Raw genomic sequence first — 27,355 nt, 5'->3', positions numbered from 1 at the left:
GGCAAGGATGGGTAGAGCTTGAAATAGAACCACAGGATGACAGAAAACAGTTCAATTTGGTTGGGCAAGGATGGGTAGAGCTTGAAATAGAACCACGGGATGACAGGAAACAGTTCAATTCAAGTCCCTCCCAGTAATAATCCACGTCAAACCAACACAAGGTCACAGTGGGTCCAACTTATCATCCTAATCTATCCAGCTGACTGTGAGTGAACCAACGGGAAACACCCACGGACCCACCCCACGAGCCCCCTGTGTACCTACTGACCTGCTTGTCCCACCCGCGCCAGAACCTAACATGTGGCCCACAAATCATTGTCCAGCACCACCGAGGCGAAGCATTTCCCGTGGCCCCCGCATTTCCGTGGACGCAAGCAACGAACAAAAGAAGGGACCGTAAAATGCAAGCCGCTAAAACTCGGACGCAACGCCGCCGCCACGCACGAGCGCATGGGCCCGCCCAAAACCAACTGTCCCCATCCAAGGCCCCACCTGTCTGTCACGTTCTCTCGCAGGAGGTCGTCTGCTCCCCGCGCGTCTTATCACCCCTGGCCTCGTTCTAATCCACACGAGCAGAGACGAGGCCGAGCACGCCTCCAACCGCAATAGAAGTAAACACGCGCGAACACGAGTACGAGCACGAGTTCTCCCCCTCCGCCACCCAGTGTGCATCGCGCCGCCGTCGCGGCCGCCTCGCTCCCCCGCGTCCATGGCGTCCGTGTCCACGGCGCCGCGCGCGCCGCTCCCCGCGGCCGCGTCCTCCTCGTCCTCCGCGCGGCAGCTGGATCCGAACCCTAGCGGCAACCGGTTCCTCGCCGCGCGGCGCCTCCGCGCCGTCCGGCGCCTCGCCGGCGCGGCCCCGTCGCGGCGCGCGCCGGCGGTCCGGTGCTCCGCGCGTAGCCCCGAAGCGGACTCCGGCGGTGAGCGGCGCCGGCGGGGTTGGGACGCGATGCTCCACGACGCCTTCCAGGGCGCCGTGCGGCGGTGGAGCGAGTACGTCCGCAATTACTGGCCCCCGCCGCCCGCTGTGAAGGAGGCGGGTAAGGGGAAGAGGGCCGGGAGTTCTCACGAAGGGGAGGCGATGAGTGGGGATGAGGAGGAAGAGGGGAAGTGGAGCTGGGAGATGTGGAAGCGTCACTTTGCTCTCATTGAGGAGAGCGAGCGCCTCGTTGATGAGCTACAGGTTTAATTTTATCCCTAGAACTTACATGTAAAGCTGCAAATGTGGACGGGACCTGCTCACCACCCAACACTGGATCTTTGACACTACTAATCACTTACTGGTTAGCATAAGTTTGAAGAAGTTGTTGAATGGTGACAGAAATTTTCATTTATGAGTGGCACCAAACTTGGATTTTGATCCTTAGAAATTGCCTCTGAGGACTGTGCTTAGAACACGTTAGGTTTTTGTAAAGTGACTAACAATGGCAGTTGCACTTGCACACAATGCGGGTGCACCATGGGGTGAATACGATGTACATAATTGTTTGCCATTTATTTTCTTAGCTGCTGCATTACAGTTTGTGGATTGAGTGACGAAAGTTGCCTGATGTGGAATTGTGGCTACCTTACAGTTTACACACAGCGTTCATGCTAATTAGCTGTTATAGGAAGCTTTGCTCAGGAAAATTTAGTAACCCACTCAAATTTGAACAGGACACTTGGAAGCTATTGTGCTCTTTTTTTTTGGTGGAATAGGAGTGCGAACTAGCCCCAAAGGTTGTTGGATGTATTATATGGACCAGCTTGTATGCTGATTAAAGGATCATTCATCAAAACCATCAGCAAATTGCATTTGTTGCCTATGTTCTGTCACTGCAGCAATGACTTGTCGACTTTTAACATGTTGTAAACAATACACGTTTAAAGTTGCAAGCTGAATCTCAAACATTGAAAAATCCATTTCATGATAGGCTTAATCACACAATAGGTTCACAAACCATGCATCATGCTGTTGCTTGAATCTGTAGATAGAGCCCCTCTGCTCAAATATAGTTATGTAATTGCAGCGATTTCCATGGAACCCATGATCACATGACTTGAAACTGGCTTATCACTTTTGTAATTGCTAGCAAGCTGCACAATTCACCATCTAATGTTTTCAAAGAGGTCTTTGGTTCTGGTTCATGCCAGTGTTGCAGCTTATTTGCCATTTGGGTGATGTGTGATGTGGTTTTAAATTTTTGAGCTTCAATTCATGTGATATCTGAATAAAACTTTATAAAGTACATGCATATAGAACTTTCTCTGTGCAAATGGAATGGCTGCTTGCCTCGTCCACCAATGTATACGCTGTATTTTTGTTCAGATATCACACTTCAAATTTCATAGTAGCTCTATAATCTATATTTTCAAATTGCAAATATCTTGATTCATGTATATTGCATTTCAGCTTCAACTCCGAGCTGCTGTTTGTAGAGAAGACTACAGGAGTGCTCATAAACTGAAGCTGGCTATTGCGGCTACGGCAAAAAACGACACAGTTGGCAGAGCTATCTCTGACTTAAATGTGAGAAATGCCTGCTGTTTCTTTATGTAGTTTTTACTGGTAAATAAAACACTTCTGACCCAATGTTGAAATTGCCCCTCTATACATTAAGCGCTAAGCAGATCCCCTCTACCTGTTCAAGTGTAACATTGGTCCTATGCTACAAAGGGATGAATGTCAGGCAAAGTTGGTGGCTTAGATGTCCTCCCTCCAGTAAAAAAAAGTGACATTTTAGGATCCCTGCCTCCATACAGTTTAAACTTGGGTTCCCATATCTCTATGAATATTTAGTTGGGATATAGAAAATGATAGTGTAGATTTGCTATAAATGTACAATACTAGAATTTTAATAAAGTATGGTCAGAGTGGTGTTTTGGAGATCTTATCAGTATCCAAAGTGCCTCTTAGTTGTGACTGAAGGGAACAATATCTAAAAGTTTGCAGCTACCTGAAATTTACTCCACTTATGGAGACAACTAGTTGTTCTTGCTTCCACGTATTCCAACTATTTTATTTACACACCCTCCATTGTAAGCAAGATACCATGATATATCTAACTCCTTGTTAACAGAAGGGTGTTGAACAATACAACACATGTAATAATCAATTTGAGAGATTAAGATTGTTATTTATAATAATTTGGTTTTTGCAGAGGGCCATAGAAGAGGAGCGCTACAGGGATGCAACATATATCAGAGATCATGCTGGTGCAGGACTGGTTAGTACCACGGAGTTCCTCTACATTGCACACCTTGCATTCGCAAAGAATGAATCTTAATCATGCTTTGTAATTCACAACTACTATTTCCACATTATTTCTTTCCATCTGTGCAAAATAATGGTATTTCCTAATCCATTAGAGCATATGCAGCTGGGGTGGTGGTCTGGAATTTCTGGAAATTTGTCTGACCCATATGGTCTTATAATTCGTATAAGTGCTGAACATGGTCGATATGTGGCAAGAAGTTATGAGACAAGGTATTAATTTTGCTACTTATTATTTATGTGCATATTACATTTTTTAATATTTATATTTTGGTTTGTTATTCTGTGAGTGGCCGTGCTGCCTATGTTTCTGCTTTTATTTTAATGGCTGGTATTCTCGTATTCATTTCGTTTTACTATTTCATTGGTGCCTAGGATAATGTAAGTTCCTACTGAATTATGCTCCAGTTTAAGGAGCTGTTGGCATTGTTTTTTTGGCAGTTAGGGTACATATTCGTAGTGATTTGAGATATTAGGAGTGCCGCTCCTGGAGAAATTGACGGGCGTGGCAGTAGAGATGTGTTGTTTATGATTAACTTAGCCTAGTTGATGTTTCAATCAGTCACTGAAGCTTATTTGTGAAGGATTGTTTGGAATTATTATACTCCATTGACAAAATGTGTTATGAACTCATAACATATAAGAAATTATTTTTTAAACACAAAGCAGGTCTCACTATGCTAACCATAAGTCATAAGAATGTTTTGGGGGGTACTGCTACTGCAAGAACTATTTCCTTTATCAGCTGTAGTTGGTGAGATAGTGTAGCAAGATGCTTCAACAGTAGCAAATATATGTCTCACAAATTAAGACAACCGGCACTATAGTTTTAAACTTTCTTCAGTGTATGCATGGGTCATCCATATGCATGTAAATACTATAACGGCTCTTATCTGTTTTCATTTTACTGACGTTAAATGTGTTTATTTTGTTGTATGAAATACTTGCTTTTCATAATGCATGCTAATTGGCTTTTCAAAATTCTCTTCTCATGTTTAGACAGCTGGCTTCAGATGGCCCTGGTTTCCCTATATTTGAAATATTCTTTGCAGAGGAAGATGGAGGATACAAACTGCAGGTATGTTTTATGCTTAATATAAGGAAAAAATATGCAAATATTGAAAAAATCATCTTGGTTATGCAATTCTGGGTGTCCCCTTTTATGGGGGAAAAAATTGAAATAAGCTTTGATATCATGGGGCCGGGCAGCCCCCCCCTTCCCCCATAAAAAAAGAGTTCCTGGCTACGCCCCTGACTGCTTGTTAGCAGTTTCGTGATCAGAATTTCAAGTTATCAATTTATCTTATGCCCTTGGAAATTCTGGATGGCATCCATTATCTCTTTTGATATGATAATAACATTGTAAAATATGATGACATCTGGAAGTGCGTATTCTCATATTGGTCAGCATGGTTGAGTTATATTGTTGTAGGTCTGTCCATGCAGGCATGCAAAAGTCCCTCAAACTTGATAAAACATGCAAAACATGGTTTTACTTTCACAGTTGCTGTTATGTTGTCTTTAGTCTGTTATAGGCTTTATTTCATTGAATGAAGCCAGCAGCCTTCCCATTATAGCTGACCATTAGTTCTCTAGTGTCCACAAATCCATGAAATTGAACTCTGGTGTTTGTATTGTACATGGCATGCATGGTTTCTTATATTATATTTCTTGATATTCCTAGTTGAATAGTTGATTTTAGTTAGAAAAACTGTAAGCTTTAGCAACTATGAGTAAGGTCACAAGAAGTGTTATCTTGTTAACTAATGTGTTTAGTTTCTATTCATTCTCTGACAAAACAGGGCTGTTATTTTCAGGCAGTGCATCTGAAACCAGATGATAGTGGCTCTGACCAATTGCCAAACATGTTAAGAGAGAAACTTGGCATCGACAGTATAAACATATCTAGCAGTTCAGTAGGGTCTAAGCATGAAGAATTTGATGGAAATATAAACATGGATGATCAAGATACTGATGATAGTAATATTACGGCCGGTGGCCCAGCTGGTTTGAAAAACTTGTCAAGCGATTCAACTGCAGTTCCCAGGATTAAAATCTTGAAAGTGGTACCCATGGAAAATGTCAACCAAGACTACATAATCAATATTTTTGATCAAATTTCAGAGGAAGATGATGACCATGATGATCCTGAGATCGAAAATGAATCTTCACATGATATTGGTGATGAAGATAACAATGTAGGAGCAGAAACAGTTTCTGCAGAAGAGAATGGTGATGAATCCAGTGATGAAAATGATATCGAAGCCTTGATTTCAATTGATTTTGTTAGTGAGGATAACAATGATTATGCTTCTCATTCATCAGCTGAAGCTTTTGAACGAATGCCTGCTAGATTAGAGAAAACAGACCGCTTCTCATTTTCCTTCTATACTGAACAATACAGTAAAAAACTAGATGCTGGAAAAGCCCAGGAGACTTTGAAGAAAACAGTTGGTTCGCATACTGATCAGCAGGATGATGATGGTTTTGTCCAGCTTGATCGTATAAAGTTGAGTGGCAGCAACAAGAAACTATCGGTAATTATTTTATTAGTATAGTGCTCCGCATTAGCTTTTTATGCCCTTCATTGTGCTTGATTCACTCATCTGCATGAGCATCAATTATTTGTCTTGTTTGTTAATTGTTAATGATCTGTTCTGATTTAGTTTCTCTTTAGATGGGCTGTATGAACTGGTAAAACATGGAACAAAACTTTTTTATGATTTGAGTCCCAGTGAACTTTGTGAACCACATTCGTTTTGTAACCTGTGCCACCTTGCCCTTTTGTTAAAGAGCATGGATTTGTCAATTATCTCTCTGGTACCTGCTTTTCTATTTTGCTGTTGATTGTCAGATTGTTAGAGAGATGTATCAAGTACCTCTGAACATTTTGATAGTGTGAACCCATGATACTTCATGTCTCTTTTGTGCTTATTCTTGCATGCACGCATTCAGTTCAGCAATTGAAAATTGTATCATCATGTGTGCATGGAGTAAGAAAGAAAACGAATTTTTTCAATGGTATTGTGGACTTGCATAATGAAAATAGACTTTGAGACTGGTTGTTGATATCATTTCAACTTATCTTATGCAGATACTGCAACTTGGCATCAAACAACATGATAACAAGGCTCAGCAAAAACTGCATGGAGTTACCCACTTCAGCCGTATTCAGACACCTATCTCTTCAGATCCTCTTAATGGTATATTCTAAATTGTACCACTTGAGCTTTTCTTTTTCTCAAACACTGAAGAGCTGGGTATCATTGCATTAAAAAGAAATAGAATTGGGAGTGTAAGAAACCACCCGCACACCCACCACTTGAGCTTTTCATGGTACCATTCTCCTTGTTTTCTCCTTTTTTTGGGGTATTGGCTGAAAGACATCCTTTGGGCAGGCTTGTACTTGACTGCATCAGGATTTGACTCAGAAATTCTTAGTTTGCAACGAAAATTTGGTCAATGGCGGGAAGATAATTCGTCTGAGGAGCATAGTGACCTACTGTTCTATGAGTATGTTGAAGCTGTAAAATTAACAGGGGACAATCTTGTGCCAGCGGGTCAGGTGTGATGCCTTTCACTCAGTTCTTGTTACCAAATATGTTTAATGATTGTAAGTAATATATGCGTTCTGGTTTACGCCCTTCCCATTTTGACGTGTAGTTGAAAGTTGAAACTTCATTTTTTTATTCCCATCCAGATTTGCTGTTTTCTCTCTTCAATTCTTTCCTAAGAAGCGTGATCATTTTATCATAAATGTTTTTGGAGTATCTTATCTGTCAATTTCCTTCAGTTTTCCATGGCCCAGTTGTTCTAAATAGTTATTTAATGCATGGTTTCATTAAAAAGCATAATAATTCAGATTAACCTGATATGATTCCTATGCCAGGTTGTGTTCCGTGCAAAAGTTGGTGAGCGCTATCAGCTTCCTCATAAGGGAATCATCCCTAGAGAACTTGGAGTGGTATTTCCATAATCTAAATAGTGATTTTTTCTTTTCACCAGCAAACATCAAACCTTACAACTCAACATGATGTAGGTTGCTAGGTACAAGGGGCAAAGGAAAATTGCAGATCCTGGTTTCCAAAACCCTCGATGGGTTGATGGGGAGCTTTTGATACTAGACGGAAAGGTGAATTCAATAATCAGAGCACATCTTTGGTCCTTATTATTTTTTTTAACATATTTCTATTGTGCAACTTGCAGTTCATCAGAGATGGTCCTGTGATAGCTTTCTTTTACTGGACATCAAATTTTCATCTTTTCGAATTCTTTAGGCGGTTGAGGCTTCCTGACTAGTTCCCTATTAAAGGTAGTAATTGAAGGTAAACTGCATTTCATCTTGCAGTGGTTCATGATACATCTATTATTCTAGTAAAGTAATATTAATTCACTGTTGTGCCTTGTGCTTTCCAAACACATATATTTGTTTCATGCAGAGGTGATGCTTGTTGGCTGTTGCAGGCCATCATTGATCCAAATTTGGCCTATTTCCCTCTGGAAATGCTATATTCATCCTAAATGGTCGTATTATTTGTTAGCCTCCTAATAAGCATTAAAATGGATGCAATGGATCAAACTGACCTAATTTTGTTTGTCACGAGTTGGTGCGGTCATAGGGTAAAGCCATAACTAAACAAAGTATGTAATGTTTTTATATTTATTAGGATAAATACTACTGCTGTAATTTTGTGATGCTTTTGACTGTTAGCCACCATGAGTTTCTTGTTGGTCTGTCTGCTTTGGGCAAAGTTGCGTTACTTGTAGCAAGAAGCCGAGAACATGGTCAATTCAAAAGTCTCTCTGGGCATTGCTAGATTGGTAGGGAGTTTAAGAAAACATTGTTCCTGACTTCTCATACAAAGTTTCATTTGGAAGTAGTATCTTAATAGTTAAAAATGTTCTAGCAAATTGATGTTTCTTAGGGAACATATCGAAAGGTTACTGGGTGAGCATTTAGGATGCATGCACCCAGGGCCCAGAAGTGCTGGTGCCATAGAAAGACACCTTGATAGCCATTCTGCTCAGTAGATGTTAGACCATGTGTTGACGACCAAAATTGGCAGACCTGTCCAGACCGGTCTTCCATGTATTTCGATACTTGTTTATTTTATTGTGAACAGGCTAGCTTGTACTTTATAGTCAACACTATAGGAAGTGTCCCCTATGGTGCCTAACAATTACAATTTCTTTTTTTTTCCTCGAAAGAAGCAAGAGAGTTTCGTGTCATTTCATTAAGATAGAGAAAAGCGTACAGCTTGACCGTACTGGGCCCTTGAGTACAGAACTCACACCACACACCCCACAAGAACTAGATTACATGTGCCTCACAGAAACACTACAAAAACAACCTAAAAAAATGCCCCAGCCTAAACAGCAACGGGCAGTGACCAGAATTACAATTTCTTATTATGGTTCATTGCTGAGACTGTTGAGCAGAAACTGCTTCTAATAGCTGCATTGTGCCTGCTTTATCATTTTTTGGTCACATGTGGAGGGCTGTTGCTAACTAATATGCCTGGATGACCCTGTGACCTGAGAGGGTTGAGTATCATAAGTTTTAGTTCGATGTATGTTCCTTCTGGTTGTTTGCTCAGGGGTTGGGGGGGGGGGGGGGAGTTTGAGTATCATATAAAGTTTATTTCAATGGTATGTTCTGAGTCTTTTTTGGTTGTTTGCCGGATGGTCCTTTTGCCCTAACTCAACATTTCATTTGAGGAACATCTTCGTAATGTAGGCAAACTTAACATCAGATTTGTTTACCTTTTAGCAGGTCATTCCCGATCTCACCATGATGTTGTACATAGTTGCCCTTCGGCGCCAACTGGAGTCCCTCCTTGCCTGTACATTCCCTGAATACAGGTTTTGATGTGGAGAATATGGCGCTGGATGTTGCGCGAGTTTATATGTGGCTTCTCTATCCACTCAGAAAACTTGCCGTAAGGGTGAAAAACAGCGCACGACAAGAGAAATAGAGAATAGCATACTGCCAACATGGGTGAGCCGTGAGCCGTGGCTCATTCCATTTCTGCTCTGCTCGTCCACCTGGCCAATGTATTTCTCAGTACAAGTAGAATTAGCTCTGAGTAAGGTAAAAGTTATGCAGCCACAAAGGTAAAGTTATGTAGCTGCAAATAATCCAAGGTTTTGGGCGCATCTCGGTATGTGAAATAGCAACGGCTTTTTGCAGTGTGATCGAATAATCGAGCTATGATTAGCAGTGCCCACCTTGGCTGTACATGTATTTCAAATTTTCAACCGGCAGCAGAGGCGTGGACTGATGCGCGTATGCAGCTCAACCCAGACTTGTTAATATATTGAAGTTTGTTTAACATTGTCCTTTTCCTACGCAAGCCTCTCAATTTTTTTTATACTAGTTTTTGGCCCCTCTGCAACAAGCAGGGTGGAAAAAGGCTATGCTGTCGCTGAAGCAAGCGGTAACCTACCAGGCTACCCTTCATGTGTCATTCGCGTGCTTGTTTCGCACGTAAGCGACAGAACCGTGACTATAAGAAAGATCCATCCAATGTTTCTTCGGAACTGATCCAATGATCTTGTATTGTTACGGAAAAGATCGTGTTTATTATCGATCGAACTGTCAGCGTCGTGGTTGGCTTAGGAGGCAAGCCGACGAGGGGGTTATTTCTTCTTTGGATCAAGCATGCCTGGACTGGAGCTTGATGGGACCTTGGCTTGAGATACCTAGTTTTGTTTTCCCCAAGTCATTGCGTCGGCCCAAAGGTCATCCAATGATTATTTCGAAGTAAAGGGGTGTTTGGATCTTGGGTTAAAGTTTAGTTCGTGTTACATCGAATCTTCGGAGACTAATTAGGAGGACTAAATATGAGTTAATTATAAAATTAATTAGATAGATGGAGGCTAATTCACAATAGGCTTAATTAATTCATCATTTGCAAATGGTTATGGTAGCAGGACATTGTCAAATCATGGACTAATTAGATTTAATAGAGTCCTCTCGCGAATTAGCCTCCATCTGTGCAATGGATTTTATAATTAGTCTATGTTTAATACTTCTAATTAGTATCTAAACATTCGATGTAACATGGACTCAGAATAATTGAACGAAAATGAACAAGAGAGTAACCTAAAACTACATCCGGCTACATATTGCGTTCCTAATCCTACACGTATGTTTTGAAGGCTTGCCTTTCTTGTAGTGCCATACCATGCATCGAGGATTTTTCCGATTTCTCAACCTGTAGAACCAATACTCGATTATTTTATTTGTGAGAAAACCGCTCGGTTAGTTGGGGATGTGCGTGTGTATTGGGGGGAGGGGCGAAAGGTCGAGGAATCTGCTGCCATGCGAAAGGCAATAGCCCAAGTCTTCTTTGTAACTTTCAATCAACGACCTAAAATATCAAATTTTCTCTTAAAATTATCTACTGCAATGGTTTGATACGATGGGATTTGCAGATAAGGGACCATTTGAAACACGGGGAGAATCAATTTCAGGTGGATGCTTCCACTTTTAAAACAGCAGTCGAGATTCCACTATGTTTTATGATGCGATAAAAAACGTCGAGGCTTCGAGGAGAGGAAAAATCGCCCGTGCGCCACGTTTCTAGCGCCCCTCCGTTCTTCCTCCTTCCCCGAGCCGCGTCAAACGAACCAAACCTTGTGAGAGCTCCCGTCTACCCCTCCCCACTTCCCCTACCCCCCCTCCTCTCACCACGCCGATTCCTCGCACTATCTCCTCCCCTGTATCCTTCCGCTGCCGCCACCGACGGCGAATCCGCGGGCCCCCGCCCCGAATCCGCGCCGCCCGCGCCCAGATCTCCCCCCTCCGCGCCTCCGGATGTGATGAGCCGCCCCCATTTGCCCAAGGACCCGGCCTTCCCGCGCGCCAATGGGTCCTTGGACGGCGGAACCCGCGGCCTCGGTGGCGAGATCGAGGAGGTGGGCGCGGCGGCCACCATAGCCGTCGAGCAGTCGCCCTCGCAGTCCTCGTCCCCGACGGCGTCGTCGCCGCCGGCTGCGATGTCGTCGTGCGGGCAGTACATGCTGCACCGGGTGCGCAAGCTCGACACCCTCGCGGGCGTCGCCATCAAGTACGGCGTCGAGGTAATGCGACGGGAGTGATGTCCTGCTGTATTTTTTGGGGGTCTCTGGTTTTAATATTACGTGGGAGCATCAGATGGGATTTAAAACAATCGCATTCTTTAACTCGTAGCTCGTCTGGGTGGAACGCCCTTCAGTATTGTATTTTTGGTGAACTGATTTTGGATTGGTTGCTGTAATCGGATTCTGCAGGTAGCCGACATTAAGAGACTGAATGGCCTCTCAACTGACCTCCAGATGTTTGCACACAAGACACTACGGATTCCACTACCGGGGAGGCACCCTCCGTCGTCTTATCAGCAGAATGGTTCAGACGAGAGTGATGACAGGTAGCTGGAATGTGAAATTGTTCATCAGCATGGCTGGCTACATAAACCACTGATACCAGTGTGTCACATGTTGTGGTGCTCCTGAGCAAGTGTTTTGATTTGTTTTGTGTTGATTGATATTCGCTAGTTATTTACAAAATAGAAACAAGTTCACTCAGGAGACGTGTAGCAAGGCCAAGGTCAGATTAGGGTACTGTTGCAAGATTGTTGAATATGTGCGTATGCATCTCCACTATTTCCATGTGAAATCCAAGTGTATAACGTTACTCAAAATAGTAACTGAAAGGGGGAAGCTTAGTCTTGTAGTTCGTGCAAAATCTTTCTTACCATTTCAAGTTTCAACTGCATGTTTATTGCCAAAAACTTTTCTACAACCAAATGTCTCCCCATCACATTGAATCATTGATCATTGAGGTTGGTTTGAGATTCGTTCTTGGAGAGAGAAGCTACCTGCTACACCCTGAATATGAATTATGAAGTCCTCTTGTACCTGCTAGTTCCAAGGAGGTGTTGAATTATGGATGTGGTAGGATGTTACTCTAGTGATACAAAAAAAACACTTCCCACATTTGCTATAATAATCTAGACATGCAGCTGGAGTTATTAACTTTTGTTGTGACCTATTTCCGCACTCAATGCGAGCATCAAATTTTCTTTAGCTATTCCCTTTTTTATACTGTAGAGTGCTTTGAGTTGTTTTGGTCTTTTGTACTATTCAGATGATTTGGCCTATAAGTTACCTGTCACCCCATGCACACTAGAGCTTAATTTGTTTTTTATGGAAAATAATGATTTTAACTAAATACGCATGCACCGTAACCTTGTGTTGTGTGGGATCTTTCAGCAGCAGGCAGTCCTTGAATCTTTCTTTAGCTACCTTTTCTTTTGGCGACATGCACTTAATCAATCGGGTGGGCATTTCACTTGATATTTTTAGGCTCTTACTGTATGGATGCTCATGTGGCATGTTTAAAATGGTCATTACCATATCTCTTTTGGCAATTTTAAGCCATCTTCAAGTGACTGCAGTATTAGTTATGGATGTAAGTCAACTAGTGAAGAGCACTATAGGAGCTAAAGGTTCATGCGATGATGTGAACCAACATGTGAATACATTGTAGTCATCTTGTGCTTACATGGCTTTGATAATCTCCTTCATCAAGCATTTATGATCTGTACATGTATAAATAACGTTAGCAAAGTGGCATGTACTTCAGACATGTCAAGACATTTTTGGGTGAATTCTACAGTGGCCGTGTTTTTAGTCATTACGCACCACAAATTTTAGCCGTATTCTTGAGTTGCCATAGCAACTTGCAAGTGCTTCTTCTTTCTAGATTATCGAATCTATAAGGCTTTCCAAAATATTTGTTAATTACATTGTATAAAGTTCCCTCCAGATTAGCAACCATCTTTTCTATGTTTACACTATGCCTTACCTGATATAGTGATATTATTGTTTCAGGGAATGTACTCCACGCCGCATTCATGATGATATCTTGGATTCAATATTGAAAACACCAAAGCCCAAAGTTTCACCAGCCATGAGTCTTCTGCAGGGATACTATGGCCTTGCACCACCTCCAAAGAGAGATCAAACAGGCGAAGGCACTGAGATGGCAGTCTATGGAAAAGGCAAATCTGCTTTTTTGGATGTTGAGCCATGGCTGGAGCCACCAAATTCCGAACCGTTCTCTCTTCAGAATAGGAAAACCAAAAGCTTGACAATAGGTTCTTCTCTTCTTGATGGTGATACTGATGAAAATGGTGATAGTGAAAGGTTAATAAGGCGGCGCCAGAAAGCTGATGGTGAACTGTTACCTAGGGAGGAAAACGGTGGTGACTTCCTGGCAAGCGCTGGGAAAGGTTTGGCACTGAGGCCAAAGTCGAGCAATCGATCAGACATGAACAAGAGTCAGCAGAACCTTTTTGCAATGGCAGAGCCTTTGTTCAGCAATGGTGTGCAAACTGTAAGGAAATCATCCAGCACTCCGGAGTTCCAAGAGCCAGAGAGCAACACCAGTTCGTCCATATGGTCAGCAAGCAAGTGGAGCATAAACACAGATGCTTTTGCTCTTCCTCTCCCCATCCCTCGCTTTGACAACATCCCAAAGCCGATTGCTGCTTGGAGAAACAAGGCGGCTCGTGATTAATCATGTGCTATATCTTGGTTATGTGCATGATTTTCCCTGAACACCAGGAGGCCCAGGAAGTGCCCATGAAAGAGCTTACAGCTTACGTTGGCACCAGTCTCCACAGCTGGAAGCAAAGCAGGACCTTGATTGGTTCCTGCTAGTTGGAACATACTGAAGATCAGATGCATTTCGTCTATGTTCCCAGATGGTATCTAGATTAGGTTTACATGGTTCTCATGTTATATTGGACATGTTGCGCCAAGAGTAACAGCGTTAATATTCTTCATATAAATTATAGATGTTAGATGACATAGAGGAGACTTGGATATTTGAGGAGGATATTCTTTTGTACACAATGAGATAATGTAGAGGATCAAAGGGCGGTTACATATGTGCTGTATGTGGGATCCCGTATTACCTAATATAGAAGAAGTTGGCTTCGTTTAACTTGAGATTGGTTCCGTTGTCTTTCCATTGCGCGTGTTTAGTTGCGAATAACTTTGTTTCTTTGTCAGTCCATGTGATTGGCTTACTGTCTGGATCAACGTGGACAGTAGTTTTCGTGCGTTTATTATACGAGAACAACCATGGCAACGATACATTTTTTAACGGAGACAGACGGCGTAAAATTTCTAAAACCTGTAAAGCATCGACTTTTATGATGCTTTTAACGAACTTTTTTCTTACCGCTACAGGGGAAATCAACGCAAACCTGCGCGCGTGTCGCATCATCATCCGCGCCTTGCAACTTGCACGTGGAAGCGCCTCCCTCGCGAGCTCCGTCGCCAACAATCCACAGTCCACAGACGACCACGCCTTCCCCCACTTTCCAGAACCTTCCCGATGGCGACGCCAAGCTCCCCTCCAGCTGCCCCCGCCGCCACCGCCGCCGCCTCCGTCTCCGTCTCGCGCCTCCCGCCACTACGCCCTTCCCTACCCCACCTCCGCTTCTGCTCAGCTCCAACGGCCGCCGCCGTCGCGGCTTCCCCCATTTCCCTGGGGCCGGGCTGTCGTCCTTTGCCTAGTATCCGCTGTCGAGCCGCCGCCGGGCCGTCACCGCCCTCCTCTGAGCCCCCTCCTCCCTCAGGTAAACTCGTTGCTTCGTATTCAGTTTCCCTTCCGTTTCTGCAACTTTTGTTCGAAGGCTTGTGATGGTTATTTATTGTGATGGTTTTCTCCGTCATCTTATAATATGCAAAAATCTCACTTGGATTCGAAGGCTTGGACAGAAAGCTTCTCTGTGTTTTTGGGTGCTATAAGCTATCACTTTTGAGGAACCGAATGCTGCATTTTTTTATATCCCTTGAAAGTTGAAGCCATTACACCGTACATGAAAAGTTGGTTTGTATGTAATATGTATAGTGTTGTAAAAATGTCAGTGTTCCGATGGGTATGTGAAAGAAAAAATAATCTAGTTTAGTTCTCTGAATAGTTAGATCTGGCAACCTGTCAACCTATGTGTCTAGATGATTGGTTATATACAGAAATACAGTGTAGTCTTATACAATTGCTTGATTAGAATTAACTTAACACTCTAACATGACTTAACAGGCATAATGGATCAATAATAGATACAGTGGCGGACGCAGCAGAGGGACACACCCAATATTTTTTTGCAAACTCTAACAGCTTACAGCTAGCATGTGTGCGCTTACTCATGGTTAGTCCAGAATATGTATATTTGAGCCCTAGCACTAATATAATCCAGCCAGTCTGGAACTCTTCATTTGCACGTAAGCCACCGGTCTGCTGCCTGCCTGCCTCTCTCATTGCTTCTACCACTGAACAAAAGATGAGACGTTTGACGAGCACTGGAATCCACCTCGGTAGGCAACCTGGTAGGGGAGTAGAAGGTGAGCGCGTGGGCAACATCATCTCATCTACAGAAGGTTTATGTCCTCTAATTTTCATCTGCAAACGGATACTGATATTGGAGAAGAGAATCTGAAATTGCAAGGACAAAGCTTCATGTCGATGGGACATCATGTGGCGTTGATAGTTCATAAAGATTAACATGACTAAATGAGTAAATTTTAAGATATGTTGGACAATTTATGATGTTAACAGGCTTTTGTATGATCATGAGTAGAGGAGTGCCATATTAGATTGTGATGTCAATGAGCAAGTTGCTGCAAGACAAAGATATACTGCATTAGGGCACCAGCAACGTAGGGTACCGCACCTGGTCCTAACGTGGGTCCCACATGGATTTGATGTTACCTGCTATTTTGCGGACAATGTGTAGGAACGAGCTATTGAATCCATGCGTGGGACCCGCTCGATTAAAAAAACAGCTGCTCAGTTAAACTTGAATCGGCGGTGCTGTTGAGTTGGGCGTTGTGTACTTGCGTCAGATTTTGGTGTCAGAGTTTTGAGTTATTTATTCGCTAGTACCCGGTTCCATACATGGAGCTGGGTTCTTCATGGAATCGCCCACACAATGTCTAGAACCTGGATCCTTGGGAGCATTAATTGTACAAGACCAGGTTTTTCTGCACATTGAAGAGGCCGTTAGCACCATGTCAACCTCTAGGGTATGGTTTTCGAAGAGTGTAATATCATGTACTCCATCTGTTTCAAATTGTAGGTCTTTTTAGCTTTTGTAGGTTCATAGATATTATTATGCATCTAGACATACACTATATCAAAGTACATAGTAAAAATTATGCACCTAGAAAAGCCAAAACGACCTACAATTTGGAACGGAGGGAGTAGCACCGAAAATCACCTAGACGTGAGATTGCTTATATGTACTTTTCCCCCCTTATTTTATGGAGCTATATATATTTTTTGGAATCTCCGTACACCCAATTTCAAAAATCCTGCGTCCGCCACTGAATAGATAACTAGCTCCACATATTGTTTGAACATCAATATAATAAACCTGATGAGTAAATTTCTTTGTTTGGGGGACCCACGCGTACTAATACTACAACTATCATCAGGTTCTAACAATAATCAGGTGAACTGTTGGGATGGTACTGTAGACAGGTTTTAAGGACCACCTTTCCCGTATGATGGCATGTAAAACAAAAGTTGAGATACAGGTGTTGCATAAGCCTGAATCCAATCTCTTTGGACTAGTTTCTCAAGGACTTGGGTAAGCACATCTGAATTTACTCATATTTGAATGATCTCTGTTCAGATTATCTGTTTTGTTAACGATTATGAAATTCGTGACATACAGTTTGCAAGTTCACATTAAAATAGAATCAACAACCAAATGCATAATTTTTGAAGTAACCGGGTCAACTAATTAAGACTTGAATAGATGAACCAGTGATACTTAACATCAATTAAGTTAGTTTAAAATTTCATCACTTGTCTGCTGTATAGAATGCAATTGTATTCAAAAGTCACCAAATTTGTCGATGTTGTGATTTCATCACTTGTCTTATTTGAAGTAAGGTTCAGAGTCTTTTTTGTGATCTTTTAGAGTTCTTTTTCTATATTTCCATGTCATTATTACACATTAGTTTTTGCAAGTGATTTAGTAACTAGCCAGTAGCCCTACCATCTCCTTGTCTTTTCCTTTTTTTACTTCTGGTGAGAACAAGCCAGTCCTAGTAACCAGCAGCTGATTTTTATGGTGTTACTGAACATATGACAAATCTTCTGACACATATTTCTTGGAACATCCTTATCTCTAATCTTGGTAATAGTATCCTGTTGGTTGGTTTGCTTCATGGTCTGATACATCCTTATCTCTAATCTTGGTAATAGTCCTGTTGGTTGGTTGGCTGGCTTCATGGTCTGATACACCTCATTCATAAATATTTTCCTTTTTGAGGTCTATTCAGTTCCAAGAATACAATGTACACAAATTAGTAAGGATGGAGTTGGAAATTAGGAATAAAATAGTAACTGTGGTGCACATAAAGTCTTAAACATAAAATTGGTAACTTGGTAAGGCTATTTTTGTAAAAGTCCCAAGTTAATAAGTTAAGGCTCAACTATACTTGGTAATAACTAATAGGGGTGCGGGTATCATTTCTTTTGGGTATACGAAGCTGCTAGCGCCCGGACGTCCGATCCGGGCGCTAGCGTTGGACGTTGTAGCGATGGTACGATCGGAGCAGCGTGACCGTACAAGAAAAAAAATTCCCGCCGCAACATTTGGTGATGTTGCATGCAGCAAGCGCTATTCCCCCACTCTCGCAGGCTGCATCTGCTGACTGCTGCAACCAAGCAAGCAGCACATCCATATAGAATAATAGCGTGCCAGTGCTAAAACAGATCAGAGAGGCTGCACTTTTCAGCACGGAAAAATCATCTCCCTCCAAAACAAATCAAATTAAACCAAAATAGATGAAAACTTTTGCAACATCTCAAATCACCAGGTGCCACATTGATAATCAATTATTGAAACATCTCAAATAAAAGGTTAAGTGTATGTTATAACTTGCAACCTCTACAACAAACAAAGAAAAGAAACTGCAACATATAGAAACACTTACCAAAACATTAGAAATTAATTATTGAAACATATGAAAAAATTTAGTGCAACAAGTACAAATAAATGAGTTGACTAATTGCACCATTTTCAGAGGTATCTCACAACAAATCAAATGAATTGTTGCAACATTACACATTTCTATAGAAAAGATTGGTTGAACAAGCACATGCAACATGAAAAATTTATTGTTGAAACAAACTCAAAGAACACCTGCAACATGAAAAAATTATTGTTGAAACAAACTCAAAGAACACCTACAACATGCCTACCGATAAGTCCTGGAATGGAGCACTGAATTCCCCAAAAAATCATGGGCCACCCCAATCTTACTGAAACTCATGGCCATAACAAGACATTCATCGAGGACCATTACCTAATCATCACCGTGGGGATGCTATTGCCTCCATGAACGAACTCCATGACCTCGCACATGAATGACTACCACGCCATTGACGGCCTCGTACAGGGAGAGCTAAGCTGCCACCTATCTAGGTTGGAGGAGGACCGTGCGCAGCGGAGGGGCCACGCCACCGGACCTCAAGCGTGAGCTCGTGCGTGGGGCCGAGAGAGACAGAGGGAGAAAGGAGAGAGAGGAAGGGAGATGAGTGGTTGAAGAAGAGGAGGAGCACAAGAGTATAAGGGTCAATGGGGGAGGAGGGAGGTTGACTGTTCTGGGACAGGTTCAATTTTTTTAGCTGGCTGACCGTCACGTGCCATCCTGCCGAGCGCCCCGCCGCCTCCGTCCGATAATTCTTTACGCGTCGGACGTAGGAAGCGTAGCATTACAGTTGGGTATAAAAAGTGATGGTTATGTAAAACTTTGGTAATGAAGCAAGAAATTAATCTTCTAATTCTCAGTTGTCTGTTGTCCTCTTAACCCCCACGTTTGATTATGCCACAATCTCTGCGGTAGACATACCCACATCAAATGTGATCTACTCAGTTGTACAAGCAATTACATCTGATAAACAGTCTAGATCAGAGAAATTTTTGTCTTTGATAACTGCTGCTATACATTTTTGCATGTTTCCGACATACAACATCATAAATTTTGGTTTCAGACTTCCATGAAGCGGCTATGTGTCGTTCATGGGCCTGTGAATTCTCTCTCACCACTGTGAAGGATGAGATTGCCAGAAACTAGCTCCTTACCGCTCCTAGTTGTTCCCTGGCTTACAGTGGATTCTGAATCTTTTCTCTGTAGATTTCTAGCTAATTTCTTGTGGTTATGGAAAAAGCAGGAGGCCTTTATAAGAAAGAAGTGCTTTATTTGATCAAAACTTTGGTAGGCGCGGCAAAGGTGTGCCCATAGGACATGTGGAAAGAGTTTTTATATTCCCGGGTAGAAACAGCAGGTTTGCTGGATTAGTATTTTCTTGACTTTGCTTTCTATAGGATAAAATGTTCAAGATCAAGAAACATTGTAATTCTCAGAATACTTGCATGTCTAACATTATTTATAAACCTAGTTGGACCTCAGTCATGCCTTACTAGTTTGGCATACAGTTTCTTAAACTTCAATTGAAACAGAAATATAGGTAGAAATTTGTTGCTTCAATTGTTTTGTGATATTTGTCAGCAGATAATTGACCTTAAGTATGTATATGTTGGGTGTGTATCAATAGCTCACAGTAACAAAAAAATGTTAGGATCTTATAGCTATTGAGGAACTATCTTGGAACAGTCAATCTAGACTTAGTTTGTGGAGTTTCACTTTAACGACACGAAATATTCCTGTATTTTTATCATATGGTTTCCTACTACAGAACCCATTGTCACACTCAATATTCTTGCTTAATAAATGCATGCACACACCTGCATCTAATTAGTTTTATTTTCCTTTTGACAGGTTGGCAAGAGAGGCTGTCAAGGTTGCAGGATAGAGCACGTATATTCTTTGCAGTTCTGTTCTGGATGTCATTATTTTTCTGGGGAAGTGCTTGGGATGGAAGTAACAATTCAGGAGGCAAGAAGCGCCAACGATTTAGAAAGAAATCGAAGTGAAGATGCCCTAGGATTGTCATTTCTCTGGGCATATAGCTTTCCATTTTCAAGGACTTCTGAATATACAATGGCGCCGTAGTGTGTAGGCATATAAAACTGTCATGTATAGTTGCATTTCAAACAGTACCCTGAAGGAAATTACTTGGTCGTGTTGTGTATATATATTGCCGATCGTTGATATGGAGATATGAGTGGCATCATAAATGATTAAAAGAGACATGTATGCATGTCCCTTATATTATTAGTATTATTCTGGCAGCAGAATTGCATGTCATACAAAGTCTTGAAGCTGGTGGTAACTTTTGATAGCCAAGCGGCCTAAGTTAGAATTTCAGCTCTAAATTCTGTTTCAAACATGTATATAGTGCTGATCAACAATGACTCTGACTCTGGTTCGGCCTTAAAGTTGTTGCTGCAAAAGTTGTTGATTCAGAAGCTTCAGTCTTCTTACAAGTTTCGATTATGTTGGAACCGTCACGGACACCATTAGGAAGGTGATCACACAAAAATGACGCTTGCCTCAGTGGATTAAATTGACAGATGTGGCGGCAGAGACATCAGTGAGAACACATCCCTAGCATTCAATTCTACTTTTGATTAAAAAAAAGTGACCAAACAAAATCTTGATTCTCATTACAAAGGGTCTGTTTGGAAATCTTGATTCTCATTACAAAGGGTCTGTTTGGTTCTTCTTGCTTATCATAAGCAGCTAAAATTGCTTATTTGAAGTTGCTTATTTTTAATCTAGCTGTTTGGATACCCTTATAAGCATTGAATGAGGTGGACATTGTCATATTTGCCCCTAATCATTGAGAGAGAGAGGGAGGACAACCAGGCATTCAATTAGGGTAAGAGGTGTAAAGTGCACCTTTTAGCCCCCGCAACCCATGGGCTAAAAATAAGCAGCCCCATAAGCAACGGATGTTTGGTATCTTTAGACTAAAAGTTGCTTATTTTTAGCTGTTTATGCATAAGCAACTCAAACCAAACACCCCCAAAGTGCAGAGAAAATATTGGATATAGAAATATAGTACCTCATCAAAGCTAGGCTTTTCATCCAAGTCACGGTCGTGTGTGTTGCCTATAAAAAAGACTGCGTTGTCAGACCCTCAGATGAACCGTGAAGACGCTGACAAGCAAAAGCTACATGCATAGTGCAAGGACTAATTTACTACAATTAGTTTAGTTCGGATGGCCCTTCCCCTACCACCCCCTCCCCTCTCGGTGCTCTCCCCTCCACCAGCCCCACACCGATGCCTACTCCAGGCTCGACAACCACCCTCCTAGCCGCGGCAGCCCCTCGCTCGACATTTACCCTTCCACTGGTGCCAGGAGAACCCTCCCTCTTGGCAACTCTCCCCCTTGCCCCTTCCTTCTCCACGGTAGGGCGCTCCAAGGCAGAGAGATGGAGTGACTCCTCCCTATCCTCTGGCGAGTCTTTTGGCACCGGGCGCACCTCCTTCAAGGACGTGCTTCTCGCAGGCATCCATCCGGCGGCGGCCTCGCATGCTCCTGGTTCTCACCAGGCTGCCTTGGCCATGTCAGCGCAAGGAGCTTCGCGCGTGGTGCCACGTATCATTCTGCGTCATCACCCAAGAGAGAACATCGGAACAGCGTGTGGTCCTGATAAAGAAGGTTGGGAGGTGGCGGAGGGCCACCGTGCTTATCAGGCTCGTCGGAGATAGAAGCTTCGCCCCCCAAGGCCAGTTCCGGTTGACCTCAAAGGTTGCTGCTTCAATCGCTTCTCGTCGGGACATCGTGCGACGACGTGCAGCTCTGGACCTCGCTGCTTCCATTGCCGGGTTCTAGGGCATCGTAGCTATGTTTGTCCTCATCGGCGGCCTGCCTAGGAGTTGGTTCCTCACCATTCCCAGTGCGTCTGGCACCCTGTTTCTCGACCGACGCTGCCTTTAGCCCCTCTGGCTGCTATGGAAGATTGCAACGTCATCTTGGATGGTTCCCATGGGCGAAAGAGGCAACATCGACCATGGAGGAAGGGTGGACGTGGCGCCGATCAGCCGGCTGTCATCTCTGATGACGACACAAGTGTGGAGGAGGGAGATACTAGGGTCATCAGTGTGGTGCAATCAGCTGCTGCCGTGGTTCGTCCCTCAAAGCCCCGGCATATTGGGGACCGTTCGGCTAGCATCTCTCAATGGGAGGATACTCTTGCCCGTGCGCTGGTCATCTTGGTGATCAACGGCTTGGTTGACTCAATTCCCACTACCATTGCTCATCGGTTTGAGATCAAGGAATCCTCGCTGATCCTCCAGCGTTTGGGACCTTCTAGGATCCTCTTGATCTTGCTGAGTATAGAGGCAATGGAGAGGGTCTTCAATGGTGGCCGGCCAATCATCACATCGTCGCTCCACCTCCACGTCATACGCTGGACGCGCTTAATGCAATCCACAGTAGCGTTGTTGTCCTCTGCTGTCGAGGAGGGCATTCCTGCTCATGCATGGGAGCTCCCAATGGCAGAGTAGCTGCTCAACGAATTCTGCTGGATCAGTGGAATCCATTCGGATACACACGATCAACGGGAAGTGTTCAAGGTGGCTGCCTGGTGTTCTGATCCGAATAAAATCCCGCCGGAGATGGAGTTGGAGATCACCAAACCACCATCAGTTGAGAAGGAGATTCATTCTGTGAAGCGCACCCTACTCTATCCTGTCAAGATCAAGGTGGCGTCGTTCATCCTGCCATCTTCATAAGGAAGTTCTCCCTCTCCCTCGCCTGAAGACAATGATCAGGGTGGAAATCGTCGGCAGCGGCGGCTTGGGTCTGATTCTTTGTCGGCGCTTGGAGTTTTTGCGGCAGCGAACTTGGGATCCCGTGTTCCAGCGCATGCGAGGCTGGGCCCACGTTTCAAAGATGGAAGCCACACGCCATCAATGGATGTTAAGACTGGTGCCTCGACTCCCGCCACGCTCGGTGACTCGGCAGTGGCGGCTGCTCCCTCGACCTCCTCCACGCGTGTCAAAGTAAATCCCGCGGTGGCCTTGGTTCCACCCCCACGCATGGCCTTGGTTCCTGCATTAGGCCATAATGGGCTAGCAGTCCCCGCTTCTCCCAAAGAGCTCTCCCGGCTGCCACGATTTGAAGACACCCAGCCGCCGAGACTTGAAGACGCGGCCGCCTTGACTGCCGCACCGCGAGCCATTACTGCAAGGGTCCATAATGGGCCAGTGGCCTTCTCTTCCCCTGAAGATATTCCGGGCGCGGAGATTTCAAGTCCCAAGACTATGAAGAATGTTGTTCTGGAAGGCTCAGGGATCAAAACGCCCAGCCCCTTTATCCCTTCGGGATTGGTGCCTCTCCTTGGAGACGGCGGCGCCTGTGTGAAGGATGGATTGGTCACCACTGGGCCTAGTGGGCTGCCGTGCCATGAGGGCCAGGTACTAAATGGAATGGCTGGATCGGTGCACGCTGAGGGGATTCAAGATCTGAGACTGCTCCGGTCTATTGAGGGATGTTCAGAGCAAGCAATGCAGCCTGGTGGGGTGGAGGCCAGTGCCTGGTCTCCCACGCTGGAAACCATGTGGGCATCTGAAGAACTGTAGGAAGAACTGCAGGCTCCAGCATCATCATCAAGCAAAGCTAGAGACCCTACAGTGCTAGGATGGGACTCTGCCCTACCAAGGGGCAAGGGTGCTACAGTGTCCTTTTCTGCTGGTGCAAAGCTATTCAAAGATCTACACTTGGCGCCGTCGTCCACCGGTGGCCGGCCCTAATGCTGAAAGTAATGACACCTCCCCGGTAGTACAGGAGAGGAATCCTCTATCCCCATCGGTGAGTAAGAAAGCCACTTTCATGTCCAAGATCAGAAAGAGGACAACAAGAATCCTTCCCACCCCACGCGGCAACAGAACAAGGCAAATGGCCCGTACTCCTGCAGCTCCTCCGCATCGCAGCTACCGTATTGCCGGAGTTGAGCTGTATGGGCCAGTTGTGACAACACCAACAAGAACAAGGAAGAAGGTTATGCAGGCACTGAATATTATTGGTCAAAATGAGGGTATCGACCAACAGGCTCTAGATGAGTATGGCACGATTTTCACACAATCCTCTACTTTAGCTGCTACACATGTCCAAGCAATGGCAGCACTCTTCGGATGGGCGACACCGGATGAGGCCGAGTTAGAAGAGGGAAGGAGTGGGGGTGTGGAAATTTGATTCAGCCAAACCCTCCCTTCCTATCCAGGTCATCCACCTTCTGTGTCATAATGAATCCTTCAACTATTTTGTGCTGGAACATTAGGGGTCTTAATTCAAGAGCGCGCCAATATTCTGTTCACACTTTGGTTAACAACTCAAGAGTAGATGTAGTCTGTATCCAAGAGACCAAGATGCAGGGGTCCTCCCAAGGAACTATTTTGTTTATGTTTGGTTCAGATTTTTCCTACTCGATTGAGCTACCATCTGTAGGTGCAAGTGGTGGTCTGTTGATTGCATGGCGTCACAGCCTTGGTCCTGCCACTACTACCAAGGAGGATAACCACATCATCTCGATTCAGTTCAGCCTAAGCAGCGGGCTCTCTTGGTGGCTTACCTATGTATATGGACCTCAAGGGGATGATAATAAGGTTCTATTCCTGCAAGAATTGAGAAATATCATAGCAACCTTTCAGGGGCCATGGCTAGTCCTTGGGGATTTCAATCTTATAGTAAATGATGAGGATAAGAACAATGGCAATTTTAATCGTGCAATGATGGGTAGATTCCATCATTTTATTAATGATTTAGGCTGCTAGATCTCCCTATACATGGTAGAAAGTTCACTTGGTCGAACCAACAAGAATCCCCTACACTTGTTAGGTTGGATAGAGTCTTGTACTCATCAGATTGGGAGGAGCTCTTCCCAAATTGTCTACTGCGTAGAGCCTCTTCTAATGGGTTGGATCACCGTCCTTTGTTGCTTGGGCTGAATGACACTAATCCAGGAAAAGCTCGGTTCCACTTTGAATCCTTTTGGACATCTCTGGATGGTTTCAAAGAAGCTGTTGAGGCTGCCTGATCTTCTGAACCTGCAACCTTCTGCCCTTTTGACACTCTAGAAAGGAAATTCAAAGCTACTGTTAAGGTTTTACAAAGTTGGAGCCAAAAAAAGTCGGACATGTTAATTCCCAATTGGAGCTGGCAAGAGAAATCCTCCATCAGTTAGAAATTGCATAGGATGTCAGACCACTCTCTAATCTTGAAAGGTGGCTGTGCAATCAACTCAAAAGGTACTCCTTGGCCCTGTCTTGTTTACAATGGACTATTGCAAGAAGCCATTCCCGGATATCTTGGATCAAGGAGGGTGATGCCAATACAACCCTGTTTCATATGCATGCCAGGCACCACAAGAGATGTAATTTCATAAGTAAGCTTGTCTCTAAAGATGGAAGTTTTGTCACAAACCATAAGGGAAAGGAGGAAATTGTTTGGGATTTTTATCGTGCTTTACTGGGAGAGAGTACTGATAGGGAGGTCACCATCAATTTAGATGAGTTGGATATCCCTATCTTTGACCTATCTGAGTTGGAGGCCCCCTTCTCGGAAGAGGAGGTATGGAAGACCATCAACAAGCTGCCATCAGACAAAGCCCCAGGACCGAATGGGTTTACAAGAAAGTTCTATAAGGTATGCTGGTCGATAATCAAAGTGGATATCATGGCAGCTGTCTTTGCTGTTTGGAGCAGAAAGTTGGGGAATTTTGAGGTGCTGAATTCAACCTTTATTACCTTATTACCAAAAAAAGGATGATGCTACAAATATCACGGATTTTAGACCAATAAGCTTGGTCCATTACTTTGCTAAACTCATCACAAAAATGCTGGCCAACAAATTGGCAGGGCGACTGAATCAGATGGTCACTCCTAATCAAAGCACATTTATAAAAGGGCGCTTCATACAAGACAATTTCATGTTGGTATAGCAAACTGCTCGATTTCTTCACCAACAGAAACAAGCCCATATATTGCTGAAATTGGATATTACAAAGGCATATGATTCGGTGTCATGGCCCTTTTTAATTGAAGTCAAGCAAAAGTTGGGATTTTAACCTATATGGTGTGATATTTTAAGTGGTCTTCTCGCTTCTTCATCCACTAGGGTACTTCTTAATGGCTCCCATAGGGACAACATCTCACATCGACGGGGGCTCTGGCAGGTTGATCCTCTGTCTCCGATGCCCTTCATTCTTGTGATGGATGTCCTCTACTATATGGTGAAAAAGGCTTCAGAGGAAGATTTATTGCAGCCACTTGCTATACGAGCTTTACATCACCGTATTTCCTTATATGTGGATGATGTGGTGATTTTTCTCAATCCTTCTACCACGGTTATTGGAGTCACTTTGGATATTTTACGGCTATTTGGAGAAACTTCTAGTTTACAAACAAATATCCAGAAAAGTAGTGTCTTACCCATCCAATGCTTAGAGGAAGATAAGAAGATAATTAATGAACATCTCCCCTATCAGAGATTGGAATTTCCTTGCAAATATCGTGGAGTGCCTCTTTCCTTATGCAAGCTTCCAAGATCACACATACAGCCGATTATTGATAGAATTGCACATCAGCTACCAGGGTGGAAGGTTGAATTGCTTACTAAAGCTGGGAGGAAAATCCTTGTATAGTCTGTCTTCACCTCAATGCTTATTTATATGGTAATGGCAATGGATCTCCCACCTTGGGCTCTTAAAGCAATTGATAAGATTAGGAGAGCTTCTCTTTGGAAAGGAAGGAAAGAGATAAATGGAGACCACTACCTAGTTGCTTGGCCTAAAGTCACGCGACCTCCAAAATTGGATAGCCTGGGCATCTCTCATTGACATAATCTGGGATGGGCCCTCAGGATGAGATGGCTCTGGTTGCAAAAATACGGAACCAGAAAAACCATGGGCCATGTTCCCCATCCAAGTTCATCCTTTTGTCAAGGTCTTGTTCTTGGTGGCTGTTGCTTCAGTAGTAGGGAATGGAAAAAACACCCTATTCTGGTTTGATAGATAGCTGCATGGTTAGAGGCTAGATCACTTGGTACCTCATCTCTATGGAGCAATATCCAACAGAGCCAAGAAAAGAACAGTTTATGAGGCCCTATCTAACAGGCAGTG

At 43.6% G+C, this 27,355-nt stretch overlaps 3 protein-coding genes across 6 annotated transcripts; all 3 read left to right on the top strand.

The window, feature by feature from the left end:
- Window positions 1-570: 570 nt before the first annotated feature.
- LOC101771074 (protein EXECUTER 1, chloroplastic) lies at window positions 571-9,599 on the top strand. 4 transcript variants are annotated; one of them, XM_004982749.3, is made up of 12 exons: window positions 571-1,183; window positions 2,393-2,509; window positions 3,141-3,206; window positions 3,360-3,466; window positions 4,253-4,331; window positions 5,071-5,790; window positions 6,348-6,456; window positions 6,652-6,818; window positions 7,143-7,217; window positions 7,293-7,385; window positions 7,460-7,565; window positions 9,027-9,599. In XM_004982749.3, the coding sequence occupies exons 1-11, from the start codon at window positions 710-712 to the stop codon at window positions 7,550-7,552; spliced, it is 2,100 nt and encodes a 699-aa protein (XP_004982806.1). In that variant the 5' UTR covers window positions 571-709; the 3' UTR covers window positions 7,553-7,565; window positions 9,027-9,599. The 4 variants fall into 4 exon arrangements, with proteins under 4 accessions (XP_004982806.1, XP_004982805.1, XP_004982803.1 ...); XM_004982748.3 differs by having other exon boundaries at window positions 9,024-9,599; XM_004982746.3 differs by having other exon boundaries at window positions 7,460-7,578.
- Window positions 9,600-10,854: 1,255 nt separating this feature from the next.
- LOC101770675 lies at window positions 10,855-14,251 on the top strand. The gene is made up of 3 exons (XM_004982745.3): window positions 10,855-11,338; window positions 11,528-11,664; window positions 13,130-14,251. Exons 1-3 carry the CDS (start codon window positions 11,078-11,080, stop codon window positions 13,815-13,817), a joined length of 1,086 nt encoding a protein of 361 aa, XP_004982802.1. The 5' UTR covers window positions 10,855-11,077; the 3' UTR covers window positions 13,818-14,251.
- A 279-nt stretch (window positions 14,252-14,530) lies between these two features.
- On the top strand, window positions 14,531-20,533 carry LOC101770270. The gene is made up of 2 exons (XM_004982744.3): window positions 14,531-14,886; window positions 20,105-20,533. Exons 1-2 carry the CDS (start codon window positions 14,643-14,645, stop codon window positions 20,257-20,259), a joined length of 399 nt encoding a protein of 132 aa, XP_004982801.1. The 5' UTR covers window positions 14,531-14,642; the 3' UTR covers window positions 20,260-20,533.
- Window positions 20,534-27,355: the final 6,822 nt, after the last annotated feature.

The sequence above is a fragment of the Setaria italica genome, chromosome IX (genome assembly GCF_000263155.2).
Source record: "Setaria italica strain Yugu1 chromosome IX, Setaria_italica_v2.0, whole genome shotgun sequence".
Taxonomy (NCBI): Eukaryota; Viridiplantae; Streptophyta; class Magnoliopsida; order Poales; family Poaceae; genus Setaria; species Setaria italica.
This window is presented reverse-complemented; position numbering and strand designations above follow the sequence as displayed.

Coding starts and splice junctions, on each gene's coding strand:
- LOC101770270 (XM_004982744.3), top strand. CDS start 14,643: ATGGCGACGCCAAGCTCCCCTCCAGCTGCCCCCGCCGCCACCGCCGCC. Junction 14,887..20,104: donor TGAGCCCCCTCCTCCCTCAG/GTAAACTCGTTG, acceptor TCCTTTTGACAG/GTTGGCAAGAGAGGCTGTCA.
- LOC101771074 (XM_004982749.3), top strand. CDS start 710: ATGGCGTCCGTGTCCACGGCGCCGCGCGCGCCGCTCCCCGCGGCCGCG. Junction 5,791..6,347: donor GCAGCAACAAGAAACTATCG/GTAATTATTTTA, acceptor TATCTTATGCAG/ATACTGCAACTTGGCATCAA. Junction 7,218..7,292: donor TCCCTAGAGAACTTGGAGTG/GTATTTCCATAA, acceptor AACATGATGTAG/GTTGCTAGGTACAAGGGGCA.
- LOC101770675 (XM_004982745.3), top strand. CDS start 11,078: ATGAGCCGCCCCCATTTGCCCAAGGACCCGGCCTTCCCGCGCGCCAAT. Junction 11,339..11,527: donor CCATCAAGTACGGCGTCGAG/GTAATGCGACGG, acceptor CGGATTCTGCAG/GTAGCCGACATTAAGAGACT. Junction 11,665..13,129: donor TCAGACGAGAGTGATGACAG/GTAGCTGGAATG, acceptor TTATTGTTTCAG/GGAATGTACTCCACGCCGCA.